This window comes from Tamandua tetradactyla, chromosome 12 (assembly GCF_023851605.1).
Source record: "Tamandua tetradactyla isolate mTamTet1 chromosome 12, mTamTet1.pri, whole genome shotgun sequence".
NCBI classification, from domain to species: Eukaryota; Metazoa; Chordata; class Mammalia; order Pilosa; family Myrmecophagidae; genus Tamandua; species Tamandua tetradactyla.
Window position 1 is genome coordinate 27058666 of NC_135338.1, and position 23911 is coordinate 27082576.

The 23911-nt window shown below is 36.0% G+C and overlaps 1 protein-coding gene across 1 annotated transcript in view; it reads left to right on the forward strand.

Annotated features, from left to right (window-relative positions):
- Window positions 1-23911, forward strand: part of EXD2 (exonuclease 3'-5' domain containing 2) — a 62080-nt gene that overhangs the window by 19772 nt on the left and 18397 nt on the right. Inside the window, exon 4 of the mRNA XM_077122832.1 lies at window positions 3319-3445. Coding sequence (XP_076978947.1) covers window positions 3319-3445 — 127 coding nt within the window. The remainder of the gene's footprint in view (window positions 1-3318; window positions 3446-23911) is intronic.

Below are 23911 nucleotides of genomic sequence, written 5' to 3' on the forward strand. Positions count from 1 at the left end.
AAAATTTTTTCTCAAACCCAGAAGATCGGTTTTAAAAATCTATATTTCTTCCTTCTCTTGAAAAATTAGATTATCTGACTACAGTGGGTTCACAGTTCTGGAGGGCACGGTTGTGTGGGTAGTGCCTGCCCCTTGATGAGCATGTGCCATTCAGTCTGCCTGAGTCCCCACTGTCCCCACTGGAACCCCAACCTGTTGTGATAAGCTTTGGAGTTTTCAAACCCTGCTTCAGAGCAGAGATGATAACAGACCTAGACTTCGACTTGGAGGAAGAGTTCTGTTTCTGTGGCAATTTTATTCTATTTTTATTTTTTATTTTATTTTACTGTAACTTGTTTTGTTAAGGGGTCACAATTACCCTATGAACATATGCAGGTCCTGGTTTGTAAATAACATGTCCTGAAACAGCCTCTCTCCCTGCCTCAGATGACACTGACACTAAAAGGTTGTAGGTAGGATTTGATAAACTAAGGAAAGGACTGACTAAAATCTGTGTTCATAGTAACTTTTTAGTGTAAAACGAAATTTTATTTTAATGGGTTAGTTTATGTAAATAAAACTTTTAGAAGTATAATTTTTTTCAAGGAATATATTAAAATAGTTGCTATAAAAATTAAAGTGCAGTTAAAGTATTTGGCATATAGTAGCAGAAGCCGCCTTTCATCAGACCTTCCTCCCTTTGGTACCACCTCTCGGCAGGTGCCGATATTACCCTGTGCTGTCACAGGGTGTAGAATGGCTGAGAGGCAGTTCTTGAGTGGACTGCCTGGGTGGGCATTGCCAATTGCCCTGGGCAGGCTACTAAACTTTGCTGTTCTTCAGTTTCCTTGTCTGTAAATTAGAGGTAGTAATGTTCCCATATTATAAAGTTGGTATGATGGTTAAATGCATTAAACTATGAAAAGAACTTAGAGACAATGTTTGGCATATGGAGAGTGCTGTATCAGTTTTAACTATTACTGTGGTCATTGTTATTGTCATCCTCCTCCTCCTCCTCATTATCGTGATGGTTAGGTTCTGGTGTCAACTTGGCCAAATGATTATGCCCGGTTGTCTTGTCATGCAAGCACTGACCTGACCATTGCTGCAGAGATACTCTGTGGCTGGAAGGCTGGTGTATTAAGTCATCAGTCAGTTGATTGCATCTGTGGCTCATTACATCTGCAGTCAACTAAAGCATGTCTCCCCCAATGACATAATCCAATCAGTTGAAGGCTTTTAAGGAAGAAGAGAGACTTTCACTGCTTCTTCAACCAGCGAGTTCTCCTGTGGAGTTAGTCCAGACCCTTCATCGGAGCTCCCAACTTCACAGTCTGCCCTACGGGTTTTGGACTCTTCCATTCCCACAGTTGCATGAGGCACCCTTATAAATCTCTCATTTACAGATCTCTCCTATTGGTTTGGTTTCTGTAGAGAACCCTAAAACAGTCATTATATCATCACTGCCACAACCCTGAGCGCCATCATCATCTGATTGGTTTGTCTTTCCTAATCATTTCCTGTGCATTGATGGTCTTCTGTATGAATTTATAGAAATTAGAGGTAAACTGAATTCTCTTTTTTGTTCAATACACAATGGCCAAGTGTCAAAATAAAAATTTGGTAAAGGCTGAATATTACCATGAACTTCTCTGAATATCAGAATGAACCTGAAATTTTAGCAAAATTAAAAATTTTTCATTTTATTATTAATGATACATTAAGTGAATTTTGCAAGTTACAGAACAAAAAACCCCATAAGAAACAACATAAAACTTTACTCCTCTGTCTAACCATCTCTTATTTATGCCTGGTGAACATCTGGAGGGGTCCAGCAATGTTAAGAGTGGTTATTCCCCGGGTACACAGATGGTTCAGTGGTAGAAAGCTCACCTGTCATGTGGGAGACCTGGGTTCAATTCCCAGCCCATGCACCCCCATCCCTTCCCCAGAAATAAGTGGTTATTCCTGAGGAGTGGAGATGTGGGGTGGAAGACTACTTTTTACCCATTGTATTTCTCTGTTTGAATTTTTAATAACAAGCTTTCATTAGCTGTGTAATTTTTAATAAACCAAAAGAAAGTTTGTCTTCCGCAAATCTGTAATTTACATTAATTGAACTGAGGACCTTTTGTATTTTATGCATGTATTTACATTTACCTTTTTGTACCTTTAGTTTATGTCATGTTTTGGGAAAATGAGATTAGTTTGTTGCTTGCTTTGTCAGAAAAGACTTCTGTTTTTTCATCATTATGATAGTTTCATCTCCTACAGTATCTGAGAGAATATTGCCTGCTGTAACACTAGATGGGAACCTCCCACTTCAAGCTTTCTGCTCTAATACTGCTAGTACACTTGGTGACCAAGAAGTCAGGTCTGTTTTTGTAGACTAATGGGTTCATTATTCTGCATTTATCTCTTGGTTGGAGTCTCTAACCCTTGAACAAACTAGAATGTTCCCCATCCTGAAGCTGTTTTAATCAGCAAGTGTTCAAAGATCAGAAAGAATAGGCTATTTTTGGTTTTGTTCACCCCCTCCGTGAAAAGAGCCTTATTTTTTTTCAAATTTGAAAAGTAATACATGAACACTAGCAGATTCAGATATAGAAAAGTGTAAAGAAGATATAAAATCACCCAAAACTGCACACTCTGAGAGAGAACACCACTGACATTTGATTAATATCCTAGTTATCTCTTTTTGCTTCTGTTGTACACACACCTGGAATTACTTATTTAAAATATATATATTTAACATAATTGGGCCATATTAAATGTTTTCTTTCACAGAATTTTTTTACTTAATTAATATGTCATGGACATCTTTTTTACATAAATGTAGATCCACATCCCTATTTTTAATAGCTATATAGAATCTCATTGCATGGATACTTACCAGTTTTTTATTGATGGGCGTTTAGGTTTCTTCTATTCTTTGCCACTATAAATAGTGCTAATAGTGCTACACTGAAGATCCTTTATGTACGTTTGTCCTTGGAATAAATACCTAGAAGTGGAATGGCTGGATCAGAGAACTTTCACGTTTAAGATTTTGATAACAAAATCTTATTTACTGCTAAACTGTTTTCCATTAAGGGTTTAAAAACTGTACAGATGAACTGCCTGATTCTTCATGCTCTGTCAGTACTAGATATAGTTATTACAATTTTTTCAGTCTAATAGATGAGAAATTATGTATCATTTTTATTTTATTTTCTTTGATTTTTAATGAGATTGTATATCTTTTCATCTGTTTATTGGCCATTTATATATCTTTTGGGATTGTTTGTCATTCATGCCCTTTATTCATTTTTGATACATGATTTTATTTATTTATTATAGAAACAATTTGCATTATAATGGGCTTAGCCTGAAATCACTTGCTGAGACTGTTTTGAACTTTCAGCTTGACAAGTCCCTTCTACTTCGTTGCAGCAATTGGGATGCTGAGAATCTTACTGAGGACCAGGTACTTCTTTTTTTTTTAAATTTATTTATTAATTAAAAAAATTAACAAACCATATGAAACATCAACATATATAATCAGTAATTCACAATATCATCACTTAGTTGCATATTCATCATTTCTTAGAACACTTGCATTAATTCAGAAAAAGAAATAAAAAGACAATAGAAAAAGAAATAAAACGAACACAGAAAAGAAAAAAAAAAGATTATACCTACCATACCCCTTACCCCTCGCTTTCATTGATCACTAGCATTTCAAATTAAATTTCTTTTATCATTTGTTCCCTCTATTATTTATTTTTATTCCATATGTTCTACTCGTTTGTTGACAAGGTAGATAAAAGGAGCATCAGACACAAGGTTTTCACAATCACACAGTCACATTGTGAAAGCTGTATCATTATACAATCATCTTCAAGAAACATGGCTACTGGAACACAGTTCTACATTTTCAGGCAGTTCCCTCCAGCCTCTCCCTTACATCTTGAATAACAAGGTGTTATGTACTCAATGCGTAAGAATAACCTCCAGGATAACCTCTCGACTCTGTTTGGAATCTCTCAGCCATTGACACTTTGTCTCATTTCACTCTTCCCCCTTTTAGGACCAGGTACTTCTTATCAGAGTAGTTGAAGGATGGAAGAGTCATTGGTTCTTAAGTATAATTGCTTTTCAAAGTCTAATCCTCAAATATGATATAAATATTGGGCTGAGAGGCCTTAAAATAGATTCATTATCTGGTGTTATGTAAAATAAATATCTATAATAATATACATACCACTTTAAGAGTAAGATCCTATTTTTTTGAGCATTTACTATATGCTAAATGTTTCAGAGAATGTAAGTTTTAAAATCATGATATAAATGAATAATTTAATATCCATAGTATTATAAGACTTACTATAAGACACAATATTTCTTTGCCTTACTTTTCCCCATACCTAATTCCTCTTCCTTCTTAGAGGCAACCATTTTTTATGAATTTCTAGGAATAACCACTTCTTTGTTTTGGTAAGTACCATTATATTTGTAAATTACACGCATGTATTGCTTTTTCTAATTTTTTTCAAATTTATAGATTTTTGACTTCTTACTTTGGAAGATACGATTTAGTGCTTTTGCAATTCCCCCACGTCCAAACAAACACAATTTATTCCGTTCCCCATATTGCCAGTATAGGTAAGTCATCATATTTATTAGGTCATTAGCCCATATTAATATAGTTATAGCTGAGCCACATAGTGAACTAAGTTTCTTTTCCTTTTACAACTTTTTGTTTTCCCAGGAGTAATAATTTGTATTTTTGTTGCTTAGTTTTCCATATACCAATTCAACCCCGGGCTCTTTAGCAGAACTACAGATCTCCTCTGGGCTGGTTCAGAAACATCCGTTCTGTTGGAGCCACCCCTCCCGGAGTCCTCTGCCTTCCTGCTCCTCCCAGGACCGATTGAACACCAGGTCCGCTGCCCAACTCTCATCCTGGAACTTTGTATTTACCATCAGTCTGGGAATTTCCTTTACCTCTCTTCAATAATAGATCCTCTGTTTCCTAGATTCCATGTCTTTTTACTTTTTTATTTTTGTGGAGTACATAATAGCTATTTACTGAGAAAGGATGGTTGGAAGTTAATTTATGACCCCCAGTTGTCTGAAAAGGTATTTCATCTCCCTCTCTCTTAACCAATTGTTTGGTTGAGCATAGAATTTTAGGTTAGAAATCTTTTTCCTGTGAGCCTTGGAAGCTGTGCTCATTATTTTCTAGCTTCTAGTGTTGTTATTGAATATGTGACTTGTTTATTCTCTGGAAGATATTCTCTTTATCCTTAACTTTTTTGAATTCATGGCGATATATATTAGTATGGGCTGTTTTTCATTCTGTGTACTAGAATTCAGTGGAGCCTTTTGATCTAGAATATCATATCTTTTAGTTCAGGAAATTCCTCTCATAGTATTTCTTTGAAAATTTCTTATCTTTTCTTCTGTTTTTAGAATTCGAAGTAGGTGGATATTGGATCCCCTAAAACTGATCCTCTCATTTTCTTTCCCATTTTCCTTATTTATGTTTTTTGTTTTGAATTGAGGTATATTCCCTCAAGTTTATTTTTCAGTATTTCTATTGGATTTTTAATTATTCTGATTTTATTTTTAAATCAGAAGAATTCCTTGGTCTTTTCTGAATACTCATTGAATGTTTTTTTTTTTTACATGGGCAGTCACTGGGAAATGAACCCAGGTCTCTGGCATGACAGGCGAGAACTCTACCACTGAGCTACCATTGCCCACCCTCATTTAATTTTTAAAAAAAATATAATTTATTTTGAAATGATTTCAAACTTAACAGAAAAGTCACAAGGAGCATACAGTAATTTTCTTATCTCCTTAAGCCAGACTCCCCAGTTGTTACTGTTTATATTTTGTTCCTTTTCTCTCTCTCTTTCTGTTACTTTCTGGTGGATTTGAGAGCAAGTTATAGAGGTGATCCCATATCATCCCAAAGTATTTCACTGTGTATTTTTCCAAAACAAGTGCATTCTTCTATAATTTTTATGCAAGCTTCCTAATCAGGAAATTAACACTGGTACACTACCGTCTTAATTCATAGACCTCATTCAGATCTGCCAACTGTTTGAATAATGTCTCTTTTTTCTTTCTGGTCCAGGATCCAATCCAGCATCATATGTGAATATTCATTTTTAAATAGTTTTTCGTTTTTGTGTAATGCATCTTCTTCTCATATCTTTGGGTATTAAAGATTTCTTCTCTCTGCATTGCTTCTTTTTCTTCTGAGTTCCTTTTTTTTAAAAAAAAAATGTTTGTTTTGGTCTTTAAGTTTAAGATTTTTCTCAAAAGTTTAAATATCTGGCTGTCTATTCATATTTAAGGAGACATTAAAAGCTGATTGGAGGGTGGTGTGACCATGGCTCAGTGGCAGAATTCTCGCCTGCCATGCCAGAGACCCGGGTTCAGTTCCTGGTGCCTGCCCGTGCAAAAAAAAAAAAAAAGAAAGAAAAGCTGATTGGATCCATCAAATGATGAATGGATAAATGAAATGTGGTATTCCATATAATGGAATATTATTGGCTATAAAAAGGATACATGCTACAATTTGTGTTCTAGTTTGCTAGCTGCCGGAATGCAATATACCAGAGTCAGAATGGCTTTTAAAAACAGGAATTTAAAGAGTTGCTACTTTATAGTTCTAAGGCCGAGATAATGTCCCAATTATAACAAGTCTATAGAAATGTCCAATCAAAGGTATTCAGGGAAAGATACCTTGGTTTGAGAAGGCCAATGAAGTTCACGGTCTCTCTCACATCCGAGAAGGCACATGGTGAACACAGTCAGGGTTTCTGTCTAGGCTGGAAGGGCACATGGCGAGCACCGCATCATCTGCTAGCTTTCTCTCTCCTGGCTTCCTGTTTCATGAAGCTCCCCAGGAGGCGTTTTCTTGCTTCATCTCCAAAGGTCGCTGGCTTGTGGACTCTCTGCTTCTCGTGGCTGTGTCGTTCTTCTCTGCTCTCTCTGAATCCCTTATTCTCCAAAATGTTTCCTCTTTTATAGGACTCCAGAAACTTATCAAGACCCACCCCAATGGTGGAGACATGTCGTGACCTAATCCAGCTTAACAACCACTCTTGACTAAATCACATCTGCAGGAAAATGATCTGATTACAGTTTCAAACATACAGTATTGAATAGGAATTATTCTACCTTTACAAAATGGGATTTTGATTAAAACATGGCTTTTCTAGGGTCCATACATCCTTTCAAAACAACACAATATGGATAAACCTTGAAAACATTATGCTAAGTAAAAGAAGTCAGTCAAAAAAGATCATACATTGTATGATTCCATTTATATGAAATGTTCAGAAAAAGCAAATCTGTAGAGACAAAGTAGATTTGTGATTGCCTAGGGCTAGGGGAACTATGGAGAAATGGGAGATAATTTCTAATGGTGCTACATTTCTTTTCTAGAGTGATGAAAATGATCTAAAATTGATTGTGGTGATGGTTCCACAACTCTGTAAATATACTTTAAAAAATATTAAATTTTGCACTTTAAATAGGTTAACTGTATAGTACATGAATTATATCTCCATAAAATGTTTCCAAAAAGAAAAAAGTTAGACTCCTTCCCTCCTTCCCGGGCCGGCTGAGAGTCTCAGAGAGGCAAGTTTCCCAAGCCGAGGCAGCCGGCGCCCCTCTTTTGCGGGCGGCTTCGAGTCTCGGCTTCGAGTCCGCAGCTACGAGTCTCGGATCAGAGGGCTATCCAAGCCACGGTGGCCCTCCCCCGCGGGCGGCTTCCTGGTCCGGTGGGCAATTCCCCGGGCCCCCTGCGGCCGGCGACCAGCCACAGGGTCCCCTCAAGCCGCGGCGGCTGACGCCCCCACCACGTGCAGCCCCCTGAACCAATGGAGAGAATTGGATCGGAAATCCCCAGGCTGCGGAGATCGGTGACCGGGGGGATCCGTTCCAAACACGTGAGACAAACGTGTGCCACGAGCGCCACCTACTGGGCAGAATAAGAAAAACAGAACCCAGAGATTTCACAGAAAAATCTTACAACCTTGTTGGGTCCGACACCCAGGGAAATCTGACTAAATGCCCAGACTCCAGCAGCAGAAGATAAAGGTCCACGCTCAGAAGATTGAGAATATGGCCCAGTCAAAGGGCCATACTGGTTTGTTCATTTGAACAAACCAGTAGTTCAAATGAAATACAAGAGCTGAGACAACTAATGCTGAATATACGAACAGAAATGGAAAACCTCTTCAAAAATGAAATCGATAAATTGAGGGAGGACATGAAGAGGACATGGGCTGAACATAAACAAGAAATAGAAAAACTGAAAAAACAAATCACAGAACTTATGGAAGTGAAGGATAAAGTAGAAAAGATGGAAAAAACAATGGATACCTACAATGATAGATTTAAAGAGACAGAAGATAGAATTAGTGATTTGGAGGATGGAACATCTGAATTCCAAAAAGAAACAGAAACTATAGGGAAAAGAATGGAAAAATTTGAACAGGGGATCAGGAAACTGAATGACAATATGAAGTGCACAAATATACGTGTTGTGGGTGTCCCAGAAGGAGAAGAGAAGGGAAAAGAAGGAAAAAAACTAATGGAAGAAATTATCACTGAAAATTTCCCAACTCTTATGAAAGACCTAAAATTACAGATCTAAGAAGTGCAGCGCACCCCAAAGAGATTAGACCCAAATAGGCGTTCCCCAAGACACTTACTAGTTAGAATGTCAGAGGTCAAAGAGAAAGAGAGGATCTTGAAAGCAGCAAGAGAAAAACAATCATTCACATACAAGGGAAACCCAATAAGACTATGTGTAGATTTCTCAGCAGAAACCATGGAAGCTAGAAGACAGTGGGATGATATATTTAAATTACTAAAAGAGAAAAACTGCCAACCAAGACTTCTATATCCAGCAAAATTATCCTTCAAAAATGAGGGAGAAATTAAAACATTCTCAGACAAAAAGTCACTGAGAGAATTTGTGACCAAGAGACCAGCTCTGCAAGAAATACTAAAGGGAGCACTAGAGTCAGATACAAAAAGACAGAAGAGAGAGGTATGGAGAAGAATGTAGAAAGAAGGAAAATCAGATATGATATATATAATACAAAAGGCAAAATGGTAGAGGAAAATATTATCCAAACAGTAATAACACTAAATGTCAGTGGACTGAATTCCCCAATCAAAAGACATAGATTGGCAGAATGGATTAAAAAACAGGATCCTTCTATATGCTGTCTACAGGAAACACATCTTAGACCCAAAGATAAACATAGGTTGAAAGTGAAAGGTTGGGAAAAGATATTTCATGCAAATAACAACCAGAAAAGAGCAGGAGTGGCTATACTAATATCCAACAAATTAGACTTCAAATGTAAAACAGTTAAAAGAGACAAAGAAGGACACTATCTACTAATAAAAGGAACAATTAAACAAGAAGACATAACAATCATAAATATTTACGCACCAAACCAGAATGCCCCTAAATACATGAGGAATACACTGCAAATACTGAAAAGGGAAATAGACTCATATACCATAATAGTTGGAGACTTCAATTCACCACTCTCATCAATGGACAGAACATCTAGACAGAGGATCAATAAAGAAATAGAGAATCTGAATATTACTATAAATGAGCTAGACTTAACAGACATTTATAGGACATTACATCCCACAACAGCAGGATACACCTTTTTCTCAAGTGCTCATGGATCATTCTCAAAGATAGACCATATGCTGGGTCACAAAGCAAGTCTTAACAAATTTAAAAAGATTGAAATCATACACAACACTTTCTCGGATCATAAAGAAATGAAGTTGGAAATCAATAATAGGCGGAGTGCCAGAAAATTCACAAATATGTGGAGGCTCAACAACACACTCCTAAACAACGAGTGGGTCAAAGAAGAAATTGCTAGAGAAATAGCAAATACCTCGAGGCGAATGAAAATGAAAACACAACATATCAAAACCTATGGGACGCAGCAAAGGCAGTGCTAAGAGGGAAATTTATTGCCCTAAATACCTATATCAGAAAAGAAGAAAAGGCAAAAATTCAGGAATTAACTGTCCACTTGGAAGAACTGGAGAAAGAACAGCAAATTAATCCCAAAGCAAGCAAAAGGAAAGAAATAACAAAGATTAGAGCAGAAATAAATGAAATTGAAAACAATAGAGAAAATCAATAAGACCAGAAGTTGGTTCTATGAGAAAATCAATAAGATTGATGGGCCCTTAGCAAGATTGACAAAAAGAAGAAGAGAGAGGATGCAAATAAATAGGATCAGAAATGGAAGAGGAGACATAACTACTGACCTCACAGAAATAAAAGAAGTAATAGCAGGATACTATGAACAACTTTACGCTAATAAATACAACAATTTAGAGGAAATGGACGGGTTCCTGGAAAGACATGAACAACCAACTTTGACTCAAGAAGACATAGATGACCTCAACAAACCAATCACAAGTAAAGAAATTGAATCAGTCATTCAAAAGCTTCCTAAAAAGAAAAGTCCAGGACCAGACGGCTTCACATCTGAATTCTATCAAGCATTCCAGAAAGAATTAGTACCAACTCTCCTCAAATTCTTCAAAAAAATCGAAGCGGAGGGAAAACTACCTAATTCATTCTATGAAGCCAACATCACCCACATACCAAAACCAGGCAAAGATATTACAAAAAAAGAAAACTGCAGACCAGTCTCTCTAATGAATATAGATGCAAAAATCCTCAATAAAATTCTAGCAAATCGTATCCAACAACACATTAAAAGAATTATACATCATGACCAAGTAGGATTCATCCCAGGTATGCAAGGATGGTTCAACATAAGAAAATCAATTAATGTAATACACCATATCAACAAATCAAAGCAGAAAAATCACATGATCATCTCAATTGATGCAGAGAAGGCATTTGACAAGATTCAACATCCTTTCCTGTTGAAAACACTTCAAAGGATAGGAATACAAGGGAACTTCCTTAAAATGATAGAGGGAATATATGAAAAACCCACAGCTAATATCATCCTCAATGGGGAAAAATTAAAAACTTTCCCCCTAAGATCAGGAACAAGACAAGGATGTCCACTATCACCACTATTATTCAACATTGTGTTGGAGGTTCTAGCCAGAGCAATTAGACAAGAAAAAGAAATACAAGGCATCAAAATTGGAAAGGAAGAAGTAAAACTATCACTGTTTGCAGACGATATGATACTATACGTCAAAAACCCGGAAAAATCCACAACAAAACTAACTAGAGCTAGTAAATGAGTACAGCAAAGTAGCAGGTTACAAGATCAACATTCAAAAATCTGTAGCATTTCTATACACTAGCAATGAACAAGTGGAAGGGGAAATCAAGAAACGAATCCCATTTACAATTGCAACTAAAAGAATAAAATACCTAGGAATAAATTTAAGTAAAGAGACAAAAAGCCTATATAAAGAGAACTACAAAAAACTGCTAAAAGAAATCACAGAAGACCTAAATAGATGGAAGGGCATACCGTGTTCATGGATTGGAAGACTAAATATAGTTAAGATGTCAATCCTACCTAAATTGATTTACAGATTCAATGCAATACCAATCAAAATCCCAACAACTTATTTTTCAGAAATAGAAAAACCAATAAGCAAATTTATCTGGAAGGGCAGGGTGCCCCGAATTGCTAAAAACATCTTGAGGGAAAAAAACGAAGCTGGAGGTCTTGCACTGCCTGACTTTAAGGCATATTACGAAGCCACAGTGGTCAAAACAGCATGGTATTGGCATAAAGATAGATATATTGACCAATGGAATCGAATAGAGTGCTCAGATATAGACCCTCTCATCTATGGACATTTGATCTTTGATAAGGCAGTCAAGCCAAGTCACCTGGGACAGAACAGTCTCTTCAATAAATGGTGCTTAGTGAACTGGATATCCATATGCAAAAGAATGAAAGAAGACCCATATCTCACACCCTATACAAAAGTTAACTCAAAATGGATCAAAGATCTAAACATTAGGTCTAAGGCCATAAAACAGTTAGAGGAAAATGTAGGGAGATATCTTACGAAACTTACAATTGGAGGTGGTTTTATGGACCTTATACCTAAAGCAAGAGCACTGAAGAAGGAAATAAATAAATGGGAGCTCCTCAAAATTAAACACTTTTGTGCATCAAAGAACTTCATCAAGAAAGTAGAAAGACAGCCTACACAATGGGAAACAATATTTGGAAACGACATATCAGATAAAGGTCTAGTATCCAGAATTTATAAAGAGATTGTTCAACTCAACAACAAAAAGACAGCCAACCCAATTACAAAATGGGAAAAAGACTTGAATAGACACCTCTCAGAGGAGGAAATACAAATGGCCAAAAGGCACATGAAGAGATGCTCAATGTCCCTGGCCATTAGAGAAATGCAAATCAAAACCACAATGAGCTATCATCTCACACCCACCAGAATGGCCATTATCAACAAAACAGAAAATGACAAGTGCTGGAGAGGATGCGGTGAAAGAGGCACACTTATCCACTGTTGGTGGGAATGTCAAATGATGCAACCACTGTGGAAGGCAGTTTGGCGGTTCCTCAAAAAGCTGAATATAGAATTGCCATACGACCCAGCAATACCATTGCTGGGAATCTACTCAAAGGAATTAAGGGCAAAAACTCAAACGGACATTTGCACACCAATGTTTATAGCAGCGTTATTTACAATTGCAAAGAGATGGAAACAGCCAAAATGTCCATCAACAGACGAGTGGCTAAACAAACTGTGGTATATACATACGATGGAATATTATGCAGCTTTAGGGCAGGATTAACTTATGAAGCATGTAATAATATGGATGGACCTAGAGAACATTATGCTGAGTGAGTCTAGCCAAAAACTAAAAGACAAATACTGTATGGTCCCAATGATGTGAATCGACACTCGAGAATAAACTTGGAATATGTCATTGGTAACAGAGTTCAGCAGGAGTTAGAAACAGGGTAAGATAATGGGTAATTGGAGCTGATGGGATACAGACTGTGCAACAGGACTAGATACAAAAACTCAAAAATGGACAGCACAATAATACCTAATTGTAAAGTAATCATGTTAAAACACTGAATGAAGCTGCATCCGAGCTATAGGTTTTTGTTTTGTTTTGTTTTGTTTTGTTCTTACTATTATTACTTTTATTTTTTTTCTCTATATTAACATTCTTTATCTTTTTCGGTTGTATTGGTAGTTCTTCTAAACCGATACAAATGTACTAAGAAACGATGTTCATGCATCTATGTGATGATGTTAAGAATTACTGATTGCATATGTAGAATGGTATGATTTCTAAAAAAAAAAAAAAAAAATGGACAGCACAATACTACCTAATTGTAATGTAATTATGTTAAAACACTGAATGAAGCTGCATCTGAGCTATAGTTTTTTTAATTTTTTTTCTTATATATTTTTGTATTTTTTATTTTTATTTTTTCTCTATATTATCATTTTATTTCTTTTTCTGTTGTCTTGCTATTTCTTTTTCTAAATCGATGCATATGTACTAAGAAATGATGATCATACATCTATGTGATGATGTTAAGAATTACTGATTGCATATGTAGAATGGAATGATTTCTAAAAGAAAAGAAAAAAGTTAATTGGAAGTGACAGTTACATGCAATGTCTGGTTCTTTTTTGGATCTTGACTCAGGGATCCTAAATTCTGAAACACCTTTAAAAGACATTATTTAGTGAGGACTTGCTTGTCTAATTCTCTGCTGTATCCCTAGTTCCTAGGAGAATTCCTGATACACAGCAGGGATAAATATTGTTGAATCAAACAGTACTATATATTCTGAATATGGTTAGCCATTATAAGCATAATTTATTTAACCGTTTATTGTATATAACTTATTCAGCCTTTTACACACACACACATACACACACATGCATATTGAATAAAATGTTCTGTAACAAAACAACATTCATACTTTTGCAAGTATGATCTATCTAAAATTCAATTGACCTTGTCATCCCAATTCTTAAAATACGTCAGTGACTCTCTGCCATTCGTTCAACTTATTCAATAAATACACTTTGGGGACCAATAAATGACAGGCCCTGAAAATAAAAGAGGGAGCAAATGGATATCATCCCAGTCTTCATGAAATTATAGTCCTGTGTAAGAGCCAATGAAAACGCACACACTTGAAAAAATAAAAAGACATTAGTAGAACTGGACACATTACAATAGAACTATATATTAGCAAATGTTCTGTCAAAATGTTGTGTCAACATTAAAGTTCTTGGGTGTGATAATGATGTTGTGATTATGTAGGAGAGTGTACTTGTTCTTAGGAGATACAAGCTGAAGTATTTGGAAATGAAGTACCGTAATAGATGCAACCTAACTTCTTTGTAATACCTTCAGAAAAAAAAAGTGAGCGGTTGTGTATGTATTTCAAGAGATAAAGCAAATGTAAAAAAATCATTGACAATTACAGTTGTAAATGAGAAGTATATGGGTGCCCTTGTAGTATTCTTTTAACTTTTCTATAGGTTTAAAAACTTTGAATATTAAAATTTGGGTGTGGGATGAGGAAAGTTAATTGCTACCAAATTTGAAAGCAAATTTGTGATTGATAATAAGAGAATTCAGAATTTTCAGGCTCTTAATTCATTTTTAATTTTAATATTGTTTATTTTTATTCTAATTACAAACATAATGCTTAATGAGATCCTAGAAAATGCAGAAAATAAAATACAAATTTGACATAAAAAAATTGATAGTACAGCACATATGGCCAGGGCTTTAGGACCAATGGGCTCATTGTCAGTAACTATAGATTAGAATTGAATGTCAGTAACTCTGAGTCTTTTCCCTCAGTTTCTTCAGAGGTGAATCTTATAGTCTTCTGCCTGAGAGATACAAGCCCCACTGCTTGTGTTCTGGTGGCTGAATAGGGAAAAGGAGCTGGTAGGCTTATCATTCAATATGTATACTTTCACGTAATCCCTCTTTTCAGGTGGCATTTTGTCCCCTTCCCTTGGTTGTACCTGGTATCACGGAGTCCAGCTCCTCTGTGGTTTAAATATTATACTATTTAACCTTCTGTTTCCTTTTATGGTAGGGAAGTAGTAATTGCCTGGCCCCCTTGGCATAAGGGAAGAGAACTGGAGTTGTAAGTGTTTCTTGTAGATCCCTTCACCCAATCCTCCTGTTTTTACCTCTTGCATTGAGAAATGCCTGGGACCTCCCATTCCATAGCCTTTCTGGGTTTCTGTGGCTCAAGTTGATTTGCTTTTTGGCTTTTTAGCTTACTACTCTACAGGCCTTTCTTGTTTGCTTAGCCAGTTACCACTTGTTCATTCTTTCGAAATGTTGTTAATGGAAAGATTAACAGTAGTTAGTGTCATCAGGTTTATATTATCCTGTGAGAGAGTTAGGAATCAAATAGTCTGAATTTGTTATCTGTAGCTATTTCTGATTTGCTGTGATCTTCAGTAAATTTCTTCTTTTGTGCCTTGGTTTCTTTATTTTTTAAAAAAACAGATTTATTGGGATATAGTTTATATACAATAAGCTTCGCTAATTTAAAATTTAATTTAATTTACAATTTACAATTCATTGTCTTTTTAAAATAATATTTGCATCCAAAACATACAACCTCCAGATGGTCCTTGTACCAGATTAGTCTTGAAATGCAGAGGAGCCAGCCCTTCTAGAACATCAACTAGTTCCAGCTCCCTATCCCACATTATCAACAGTCCCTTCTACATGAAAAAGTTAGAATGGACATAGCCCAAATACCCCTAAAGAGTGGGAGAAAATCAAAGGTGATGGTGGAGTTACACAGAGAAGGTAGGGTTCAACAAATGAGTATGAGTGCTGATATTATACTGATATTTCTTTTAATCTCCAGTACCTTAGAGCAGCTAGAAATAAAAACCTAAAACTGTGAAATTGTAACCCGTACCAAGCTCTGAAATTCGTTTTACAACTAATTGTTGTGATGTACTTTGAAGTTTTATATTGCTTTTATGTATATATATTATTTAAAGAGAAGGTAGGGTATAACAGAGAAGATAGGATTTAACAAGAGTATGACTGCTGAATCATCATACTGATATTTCTGTTAGTCTTCAGTATCGTGGCGCAGCTACAAGAGAAAACAAAAAATCGTGGAATCCATACCAAACTTTAAAATCTGTTCTATAACTGCTTGTTAAAATGTACTTGGAAATGCATTGCTTTTTTGTATATATGTTGTATTTCACAATTAAAAAAAGTAAAAAAAAATATATATTTACGGAGTCATACAGCTATCACCACAGTCACTTTTTAGCACATTTTCATCACTCCAGAAAGAAACTTTGTACCCATTAATAGTCTTTCCTATTTCACACATTTTCCCTACCTCTAGGTAACCACTAATTTGTTTTCCATCTCTATAGATTTGCCTATTATGAAAATTTCATATAAATTGAATCATACAACATGTGATCTTTTTTTAACTTTTTTATTGTATAATATAACATATATACAAAGCAAAGAAAGAAAAAAAGCAATTTTTTTCAAAGCACTCTTGAGCAAGTAGTTACAGAATAGATCCCAGAGTTTGTCATGGGCTACCATTCCATTACCTCAGATTTTTCCTACTAAGCTGCTCCAGAACACTGCCGTTTAGAAGGAATAATTTTTTTTCTCATTCCAATCTATTTTTTTTTACTTTTTTTTTGTGAAAAATAACATATAAACAAAAAAAACAATGAATTTCAAAGCACATTGTAACAATTAGTTATAGAACAGATTTCAGAATTTGGTATGGGTTACAAATTCCACAATTTTAGGATTTTACTTATAGCTGCTCTAAGATACTGGAGACTAAAAGAAATATCAGTATAATAATTCAGCACTCATACTCATTTGTTGAACCCTATCTTCTCTGTGTAACTCCACCATCACCTTTAATCTTTCTCCCATTCTTTAGGGGTATTTGGGCTATGTTCATTCTAATTTTTCCATATTGGCAGGGGCTATCAATAATATGTGTTAGGGGGATGGAACTAGTTGATGTTCTGGAAGGACTGGCTTCTGCATTTCAGGACTTATCTGATCCAGGGACCCATCTAGAGGTTGTAGGTTTTGGAGAATTACCCTAGTGCATGGAACCTTTGTAGAATCTTATATATTGCCCTAGGTGTTCTTTAGGATTGGCTGGAATGGTTTTGGTTGGGGTTTGGCAAGTTATGGTAGGTAGCAATGTCTAGCTGAAGCTTGCGTAAGAGTGGCCTCCAGAGTAGCCTCTCAACTGTGTTTGAACTTTTGCAGCCACTGACACCTTATTTGTTACACTTCTTTTCCCCCTTTTGGTGAGGATGGTATTGTTGATCCTACAGTACCAGGGCCAGAGTTATCTCTGGGAGTCATCTCCCACACTGCCAGGGAGACTTTTACCCCTGGATGTCATGTCCCATGTAGGAGGGAGGGCAGTGATTTCACTTGGAGAGTTGGGCTTAGAGAGAGAGAGGCCACATCTGAGCAACAAAACAGGTCCTCTGGAAGTAACTTTTAGGCATACTTATAGGTAGGCTAAGCTTCTCCACTACATACATAAGCTTCACAAGAGCAAGCCTCAAGATCAAGGGCTTCACCTGCTAACTTGAGTCCCTAATGTTTGAGACAGTACCAGGGGTTTCCCCCATGGTAAAGTTTAATCGTTTCATATTTTTTTCTCCCATCTCTCAAGGAACATTGGCCTTTTGAGACTCACTTCTTGTACTTGGCGTGCTTTTATGGTTCATCTATATTGTAGCTCTTATCAATACTTCATTCCTTTTTATTACTAAATAGTATTCTATCGTATGGATGTACCATATTTTGTTTATCCATTCCTCAGTTGATGGAAATTTGGGTTGCTTCCATTTTTATGTTATTATGAATAATGCTACTATGAACATTCGTGTATAAATTTGTTTGTGTACTAGTTTTGGGTGTATACATAGGATTGGAATTGCCTAGTCATATGGTAACTCTGTATCTAATCATTTGAGGAACTGCTTTTTCCAGTGTGGCTATACTATTTCACATGACCTCCAGCAGTACGTGAAGATTGTGTATTTTTACATCCTTGTCCACACTTGTTATTGTTTGTCTCTTTTATTAGAGCCATTCAGGGGAGCGTGATATTATATCTCATGGTGGTTTTGATATACCTAATGACTAATGATGTTGAGCATCATTTCATGTACTTTGTTGCCATTTATATATCTTCTTCAGAAGAAAGGCTATTCAAGTCCTTTGCCTATTTTTAAGTTGGGCTGTTTTTTAATTGTTGGGTTGTAGCCATTCTTTATATATTCTGGATAATAATTCCTTATCAGATATGTGATTTATAAATATTTTCTCCCATTTATGGTCTGTCTTTTCATGTTTTAATGGGGTCATTTTAAGCACTTAAGTTTTTAATTTTGATGATGTCCGGTTTATCTACTTTTACTTTACTCTACCTGTTCTAGTTTGTTAGCTGCCAGAATGCAATATACCAAAAATGGAATGGCTTTTAAAAGGGGAATTTAATAATTTGCTAATTTATAGTTCTAAGGCCAAGATAATGTCCCAGTTAAAGCAAGTCTATAGAAATGTTCAGTTAAAGGCATCCATGGAAAGATACCTTGGTTCAAGAAGGCTGATGAAGTTCAGGGTTTTTCTCTCAAGTAACAAGGCACATGGCGAACACAGTCAGAGTTTCTCTTTCATCTGGAAAGGCACGTGGCGAACTTGGTGGCGTCTGCTAGCTTTCTTTCCTGGCTTCATGTTTCATGAAGCTCCCCAGAAGGTATTTTCTTTCGTCATCTCCAAAGGTCACTAGCTGGTGGACTCTACTTCTCGTGGCTATGTCGTTCTGCTCTCTCAGAATCTCTTGCTTTTTCCAAAATATTTCCTCTTTTATAGGATTCCAGTAATCAAACCCACCTAGAATGGGTAGAGACACATCTCCACCTAATCCAGTTTAACGACCACTCTTAAACTCCAGGGAGATGATCTAATTAAATTTTCAAATGTACAATACTGAATAGGGATTAGAAGAAATGGCTGCCTTTACAAAATGGGATTAGGATTAAAACATGGCTTTTCTAGAGTACATACATCCTTTAAAACCAGCACACTACCTATACTTTTAGTGTTATGTCTAAGAATTATTGCCTAACTCAAGGTTATGTAGATTTATTTCTGTGTCTTCTCCTAAGAGTTTTATAGTTTTTAGCTCTTATTCAGGTGTATGATCTCTTTTTAGTTAATTTTTATATATGATATAAGGTAAGGAACCACCATTATTTTGCATGTGGATATCCACTTGTTCTAGTATCATTTGTTGAAAGTGCCTTGTTATCTTTATCATTTGATAACAATATGTTAAAAAGTACCCTGAGGTGTATGGTATGTATGAATTTTTTATTTTTTTATTTCTTTCCCTGGAGTGATGCAAATGCTCTAAAAAATGATCATGGTGATGAGTACGCAACTATATGAAAATACTGTGAGCCATTGATTGTACATCATGTATGGAATGTATGTGTTTGAAGATTTCTCAATAAAAATATTAAAAGAAAAAGGTACTCAACTCTTCATTTCAAGCAAATTCTTTTCCTATTGGAGACAACTTGGGGATAGCTATGTAGATTGTTGGATTTATGTGGGAAATTTTTTCCAAACTTGTTTTATTCTATCATTTATAGTTTTTGAAAAGGAAAAAAAAAATCCTGTATTATAGAATAATAAGGATGACCATGATGATATATATAGTTGTTTTTTTTTAAATTTTTTATTCTTTTTATTTTAAGAAAGATTTTTTTTTTTTTTGGTTTTATTTATTTATTTTTTCATAGGCAGGTACTGGGAATTGAACCTGGGTCTCCGGCATGGCAGGCGAAAACTCTGCCTGCTGAGCTACCGTGGCCTGCCCTATATATAGTTTTAAAAGTTTATAAAATCCTTACTAATAGAAGAATTAGATAATGTTCAAACCTACAGGACAGTTAAAAAGCAAAACAAACCCTACACAGAGAACCCCAAAACATCCCTAATCCCCCAGATGCCCAGATCCACCAATTTTAACTTTTTGCTGTATTTGCCTTATCTTTCTAACTGTCTGTCTACCTAGCTATCTTTTGGTTTGCTAAAGCTGCCTAATGCAATATACCAGAAATGTTATATTTTACAATAGGAATTTATTAACTTTCAAATTTGCAGTTCTAAGGCCATGAAAATGTCCAGATTAAGGCATCAACAAGATGATATCTTCTCTGAAGAAAAGCTACTGGCATCTGGGACACCTCTGTTACACAAGAAGGCACATGGGTGGCATCTGCTGGTCCTTTGCTCCTGGTTTCCAGTGCCTTCACCTTCTGATTCCAGTGGCCTTCTGTCTGAGCCTCTGTGGGTCCTTGCTTCTCCTGGGGTGCTTCTCTAAACTCTTTCTTGCTCTGAGCTCTCATAAAAGACTCCAGTAAAAAGGATTAAGACCCACCTTGGTTGTCGTAGGTTGTTTCCACATCTCCATGAAAACAACCTAATCAAAATGTCCCACCCACAATGGGTCCATGAAGAATGGATTAAAAGAACATGACTATCACTTCTCAGCCTTTTGACTAGGATCAAGTGTAAAAGAACATGGCCTTTTGTGGGGTACATAACAGCTTTAAACTACCACATTATCCATCTATCCATTTATGAGCACTTGAGTGTAGGTAGTATATATCATGCTCCTTGAACACTTAATATGCCATATACATTTTCTGAGGACAAGGAAATTGCTTATATAACAACCACCAGTTATTGGGATAAGCAGTTTACATTGATATAAAGCTTAAATTCCAGTATTTTCATATTTCCCAATAGCGTCCCTTTGAGCTTTCCCCTCCCTTGCTAGATCCTGTCCAGAATCATGTATTGCATTTAATTGTCATTTTTTTCTTCAGTTGCCTTTTTTTTTTAAATCATGGGGACAGTTATAAATATAAACTTTCTCATCTCAATCACTGCCAAACATACCATTCAGTGGGATTAATCACATTCACGATATTGCAGTTTTCTCACTACCTTCCATTATTAAAACTTTCCCAAGTCCCAAATAGAAACCCTACACCTGTTATGCATGAGCTCCTGTTTCCCAGACCCCCATCCCTGGCAACCTGTACTCTAATTTCTGTCTTTATGAGCTTGCCTTTTCTGATCATTTCTTTGTAGTAATTGTGGGACTTAAATTTAATATCCTAGATCTGTAACAATGATGTTTGCGTTGATACCAATTTAACTTCAATGTTATACACAAGCTATGCTCCTATTTCGCTCTCTACCCCCATTTTTAAAAAGTTTTTATATTGTATAGTATAACATATATACAAAGCAAAGAAATAGAAAAGCAATAGTTTTCAAAGCACTCTTCAAAAGGTGGTTACAGGATAGATCCCAGAGTTTGTCATGGGCTACCATACGATCCTCTAGTATGTTTCCTTCTAGTTGCTCCAGAATATAGGAGGCCAGAGTGCTTAACTATGTTTTTATCATCACAAATGACTCTTTTTTCCTTCTTTTTTTTTTTTGTGAACAATAACATATATACAAAAAAGCCACAAATTTCAAAGCACAGCACCACAATTAGTTGTAGAACATATTTCAGATCTGGGCATGGGTTACAATTTCACAATTTTAGGTTTTTACTTCTAGCTGCTCTAAAATACTGGAGACTAAAAGAGATATCCATTTAATGATTCGGCATTCATATTCATTTGTTAAGTCCTATCTTCTATGTATAATTCCACTATCATCTTTGATCTTTCCATACTTCTCATTGGGGTTGTTTGGGCCATGGCAATTCTAAATTTTTGATATTGGAAGGGTCTGTCACTGATATGGGATAGGGAGATGGAACTATCTGATGTTCTGGAGAGGCTGTGCTAGGTTTCAGGACTTATCTGGATCAAGGACCTATCTGGAGGTAGTAGGTTTCTGGAAAGTTGCTGTAGTGCCTGGAACCCTTGTGGAATCTTATAAATTGCCCTAGGTGTTCTTTAGGATTGGCTGGAGTGGTCCTGGTTGGGGGTTGGCAGGTTATAATAGGTAGTAAGGTCTACCTGAAGCTTGCATAAGAGTAACCTCCAGAGTAGCCTCTTGACTCTATTTGAACTCTGTCACTGATACTTTATTTATTATGCTTCTTTTCCCCCATTTGGTCAGGATGTAATTGTTGATCCCACAGTGCCAGGTCTGGATTCATCTCTGAGTCCTCTTCCATGTCGCAAGGGAGACTTTCACCCCTGGATGTCATGTCCCATGTAAAGGGGAGGGCAATGATTTCACTTGCAGAGTTGTGTCCCTGCATTTTTATGTAGTTCTTTTTAAAAATTGCATGTTTATATATTATGAGTCTAAAATCACTGAGTTATCATTACATTTTATGTGTTTGCCTTTTAGATCCTGTAGACATTAAATAGTGGAATTACAAAACAAAAATAATACTGACTTTCTTGTTTGTTATTACCTTTCCTGGAGAGCTTTATTTCTTTATGAGACTTCTATCGTCTATTTTCCTTTCAACTTGTAGAACTCTCTTTAGTATCTCTTGTAGGACAGATCTAGTGGTGACAAATGCCCTCACCTTTTGTTTATCTGGGAATGTCTTAATTTCTCCCTCATTTTTGAAAGACAGTTTTGCTGGATATAGAATTCTTGGGTGGCCACATTTTGCTTTCAGTACTGTAAATGTGTCATCTCACTGCCTTCTTGCCTCCATGGTTTTTGATGAGAAATCAATACTTAATCTTGTTAAGGTTCCCTTAAATGTGACACATTGCTTCTCTCTTGCGGCTTTTAGAATTCTTTCTTTATCTTTGACCTTCACAGATTGATTATAATATGTTGCTGTATGGGTCTACTTGGGTTTGTCCTGTTTGGACTTTGTTGAGCATCTTGGATATGTTTATTCATGTCTTACTTTAAATTTGAGAAGCTTTCAGCTGTTATTGTTACTATTATTTTTTATATTCTTTTTGCTTTTTTCTCTCTCTTTCTTCCTTCTGGGAATCACATGCATATGTTGGTGTGCTTAATGATGTCCTGTAGGTTCCTTAGGCTCTTACTTTTCTTCATTCTTTCTTCTTTCTGCTCCTCAGACTGAATAATTTCAATAGTTTTATCTTCAAATTCACTGATTCTTTCTTCTTTTAACTCCAATCTCTTGTTGAACCCCTCTAGGGAATTTTACATTTCTGTTATATGGTCTTCATCTCTTTTTATAATTTCTGTCCACTGGTATTCTCTTTGTGTTCATCTGTTATTTTCCTGATTCCCTGTAATTCTTTGTCCTTATTTTTCTAAGCCCTTTGATCATATTTAGGATCAGTTTTTAAAAGTCTTTTGTGTGTCTCACGTCTGATCATTCTTTCTGATGGTTACTAATGCTTTATCTTTTCCTTTGCATGGGCTATTGCTTCCTGTTTCTTTTGTAACCCTTTGTTGAAACGTGACATTTTGCTATTTTAATGTGTTATTGCTGAAATTTAGACTCTGCAGCATCTGTTCCTTAAGCTCAGATCTAGCTAGTATCATGCCTGAGTTTTCCTAAAATGTCAGAAGCTGACAAAAAAGGAAAAAAGTAACTTTTCCATTTTCCAGTCTTTACAGATTGACATATGCAAGTGATCTCCTTCAGGGTTTATTTATACAATATTTTGTATGAGAATAGCCCCAGGCCAAAGCATAGGGTTCTCCTTGATTCTTTCTACACATTTATCTTGTTTTGTCTGGTGTGTGTGGCCCTAGCAGTTTCCCTGTTTACATGGTTATACATGTCCCATCTTCCCTAGGAAATAGTTCCTTTTGATCCTGGGCATTGCACTTATGTTCTACAGCCAGCAATCCCTTGCTCCTGGTAGCATG